Source organism: Wyeomyia smithii, chromosome 1, assembly GCF_029784165.1.
Source record: "Wyeomyia smithii strain HCP4-BCI-WySm-NY-G18 chromosome 1, ASM2978416v1, whole genome shotgun sequence".
In the NCBI taxonomy this organism is placed as follows: domain Eukaryota; kingdom Metazoa; phylum Arthropoda; class Insecta; order Diptera; family Culicidae; genus Wyeomyia; species Wyeomyia smithii.
In genome coordinates this window covers 39,697,600-39,701,026 of record NC_073694.1, presented here as the reverse complement: position 1 = coordinate 39,701,026, position 3,427 = coordinate 39,697,600, and the positions used below count along the sequence as shown (strand labels likewise).

General features: G+C 28.9%; 1 protein-coding gene across 1 annotated transcript; it reads left to right on the top strand.

Annotated features, from left to right (window-relative positions):
- Positions 1-385: 385 nt before the first annotated feature.
- On the top strand, positions 386-1,026 carry LOC129716708 (uncharacterized; the record flags this gene model as incomplete). Its single annotated transcript, XM_055666541.1, has 2 exons — positions 386-529; positions 949-1,026. Coding segments are annotated over exons 1-2 (222 nt in total), but the record flags the coding sequence as incomplete, so codon positions are not given.
- Positions 1,027-3,427: the final 2,401 nt, after the last annotated feature.

The following is a 3,427-nucleotide window of genomic DNA, read 5'->3' as shown; positions in this document are numbered from 1 at the left end:
AAAATGGAAAATGAAAAATGAAAAATGAAAAATGAAAAATGAAAAATGAAAAATGAAAAATGAAAAATGAAAACTGAAAAATGAAAAATGAAAAATGAAAAATGGAAAATGAAAAATGAAAAATGAAAAATGAAAAATGAAGAATGAAGAATGAAAAATTAAAAATTAAAAATTAAAAATTAAAATGAAAAATGAAAAATGAAAAATGAAAAATGAAAAATGAAAAATGAAAAATGAAAAATGAAAAATGAAAAATGAAAAATGAAAAATGAAAAATGAAAAATGAAAAATAAAAATGGAAAACGAAAAATGGAAAATGAAAAATGAAAAATGAAAAATCAAAACGAAAAACGAAAATTGAAAAACGCCAAACGAGAAGAAAAAAATGAAAAAACAAGAATTGGGAAAATGGAAAACAGAAGACGGGAAACGTAAATGGAAAAGAAAAAAAACGAAAAGGAAAAGTCAAAGGGAGAAAAAAAAGAAAATGAAAGAGAAAAAAAAAGAAAATGAAAGAGAAAAAAAAGAAAAAAAATATGGTAAAGGCAATAAAATAAAAGGAAAAAGAACAGAGAAAAAGAAAAAGAAAAGGAAAAAGAAAAGGTAAAAGCAGAAATAGAAAAAGGAATTGAAAATGAACAAGATAAAGAAAAAGATCAAGAAAAAGATAAGAAAAAAGATAACGATAAAGGTAAAAATAGAGATAGAGATAAAACTAAAGATAAAAATAACGATAAAGAAACAGAAAAAAATCAGAAGAAAAAAGGAAAAGAAAAAGGAATATAAAAAGAACAAGAAAAAGAAAAAAATAAGAAAAAGAAGAAAAAAAAGAAAAAGAAAAATAAGAAAAATAAGAGAAAGAAAAGGAAAAAGAAGAAAAAAAAAGAAAAAGAAAAAGAAAAAGAAAAAAAGAAAGAAAAAGAAAAAGAACAGGGAGAAGAAGAGAAAAAACAACAAGAAAAAGAAAAAGTAAAAGAAAAAGAAAAGGAAAACATAGAGAAAAAATTAAAAGAAAACGAAAAAGAAAAAAAAATCAGAGAAGGTAAGAGAAAAAAAAACAACGAAATATAAAAAATAAGAAAACAAAATAAAAAAAAAGGAAATGAAACAGAAGCAGGCAAAGGAAAAAAATAACAATGTTAGTGAACGATAAACATAATGAAAACAGATAGAATAGAAAACGAAAGAGGAAACATGAAAATGAGGAGAGCAAAACAGAAAAGAAGTAGACATTCAAAGAAAATCATATGAGAAAGAAAGAGAAAAAGAAATAGAAAGAAAAGAAAAAAGAAAGCGGAAAAGAAAAATAATAACAATTAGAACATAAAATAGAGAAAGGAAACAGAAAAAAAGGAAAACTGAAAAAAATAAGATACAAAATAAGAGAAAAGAATAATAAACAGAATATAAAAAGAAGAAGAAGAAGAACAAAGAAAAGGAAAAAGAAGAGGAATGTGAAGCTCAGAATAACTGCAACAATCGCTTTTTTAAAAAATTAAATATAGAGGCGAACCAGCCAAAAGCTGAAAGCATCTCTAATAAAGAAAAAAAAATCTATATGTAACTCAACACTGGGTGCCAATGAATACCGAATTTTTCAAAACTTGCTCAGCTTAAAAGTTTTTTCTCCTCGTAAATAGTCCCAATAAAAATTTTAAACTCAATCGGACTTCGGGACCCTCAAAACGATCAAATTTTCACATTTTGGACCCATGAAAAAAAGCAAAATTTTCGGAATCGAAATTCGTTTAAGGGGTTATATACCTTTTTAGTTTTCAAAAAACCGGAAAATTTTTTATTACATTATCTTCAAATACAACATCTTGAGAACATTTCCACAAATTTTCATAAAGATCTGAGCAATAGAAAGAAAGTTAGAGTGATTTGCAGCGCGCCTCGCCACGGCCGCATAAGCTAAACTTGAAACTTTATACGCGTTTATCTTGGAAAGGTGTTTCTCAAAAAATGACTTGGCCGTGATCCTGATTACGGGAAAACTACTGTACCGATTTCCTTCATTTTTTCTTTTAAATTTTCGTTATAAAATTTGCCGGTCCTTGAACGATCGCTTTTTGAAACATACAGTTATATTTTGCCGCAAAAAAATTTTTGATGCAATTTTTTGCGCTCAAAACGTGCATTTTTTGGGAAAAACGTTCCCGTTTGCACTGAAAACAAAATACTCATAAAAGCCATCGTTCAAGGACCTGGCACACTTCTAAACTAATGAAATAATATGAGTTTTTTTTATTTCGGTCGATCCGCTGAGTCTCTATCAGGATTACCGCAAGCCTCTGCAAAAAATAGCGTTTCGGGGAAACGGCCATTACTCCAGTAATAATTGGTATATCTCAAAATCAAACGTATTTTCTTATTGTTGATAAACTGAACTTTCAGAAAAAATACCACTTTGATGCAATGAAAATGATGCTATGCACTTAAAAATAAATTCAAACTCCCCTCATTTTTCTCGACCAAAAAGGTATATAACCCCTTAAAGCCTTGGAAATGCATAATACGTTCAGATTTGGTATTAGCTGAAAATTTTACCAATTTAAAAATACAATTTTCTGAGTTATAAGACATTTTATCAATATTGTTTTCATTATACATACTTAAAAATTCTATTTCTTTTATTTTTTTTTCAACAATCAGTACCGCCCTTAATTATAATTGCTTTTAATGACAACATTCTAGAGGCGCAAATTAAAAACATCAACAGTTTGAACGCAGATTTCGACCAATCAGTTTTCACCGTAAAATGACATTAGGGATAGACCTCATAATTCTTTTTGAAGCAAGCTAAATCAAAAGGAACTGTCTCACTTTTTATTCAAGACTAGCAGCTACCCAAAACATTTATGAGCAAACATTGACGCTCAGTTTGTTCTAGGAGTTGAATTTGATCAGTTGTTTATATCATATATAGTAGCAAAATGTTTCGTTTTTTCAACCTTAAAATAAAAAAAATATCACTTTGAGTAATAAAATTATTAATTTTTATTTCTGTCTGGTTGAACAATATGTAACATAATTTTTGATTCCTATTCCAAAACCCATCCCAAGTTCGGAACAGTTATAAAAGCGATACATTATGAATGTTCAGAGCATTTCAGAAATTGCGTCCCTAAAACTTTTATTAGTTGTTTTGAAGTTAAAACCATACCAGCTTGCTGCTGTCCCAATTTCCTTTATTGCTTGACATCAGTCACACACACACACATAAACATCAAAGATCATCCACTCTCCGGCCGACTGGAGGCCGTCTGCTATCCCAAAATCCCGAAAAACAAAGATATAAAATTCAAATTTCGCCACAGAAACCACAACCGAACTGGAGCGTATCAGCACCGAGACACGGCGGACTGCCATTTCGTCTTCCGGCATGGCCATTCCATAAAGGAATTCATCTTCGTTCGGTCACTTT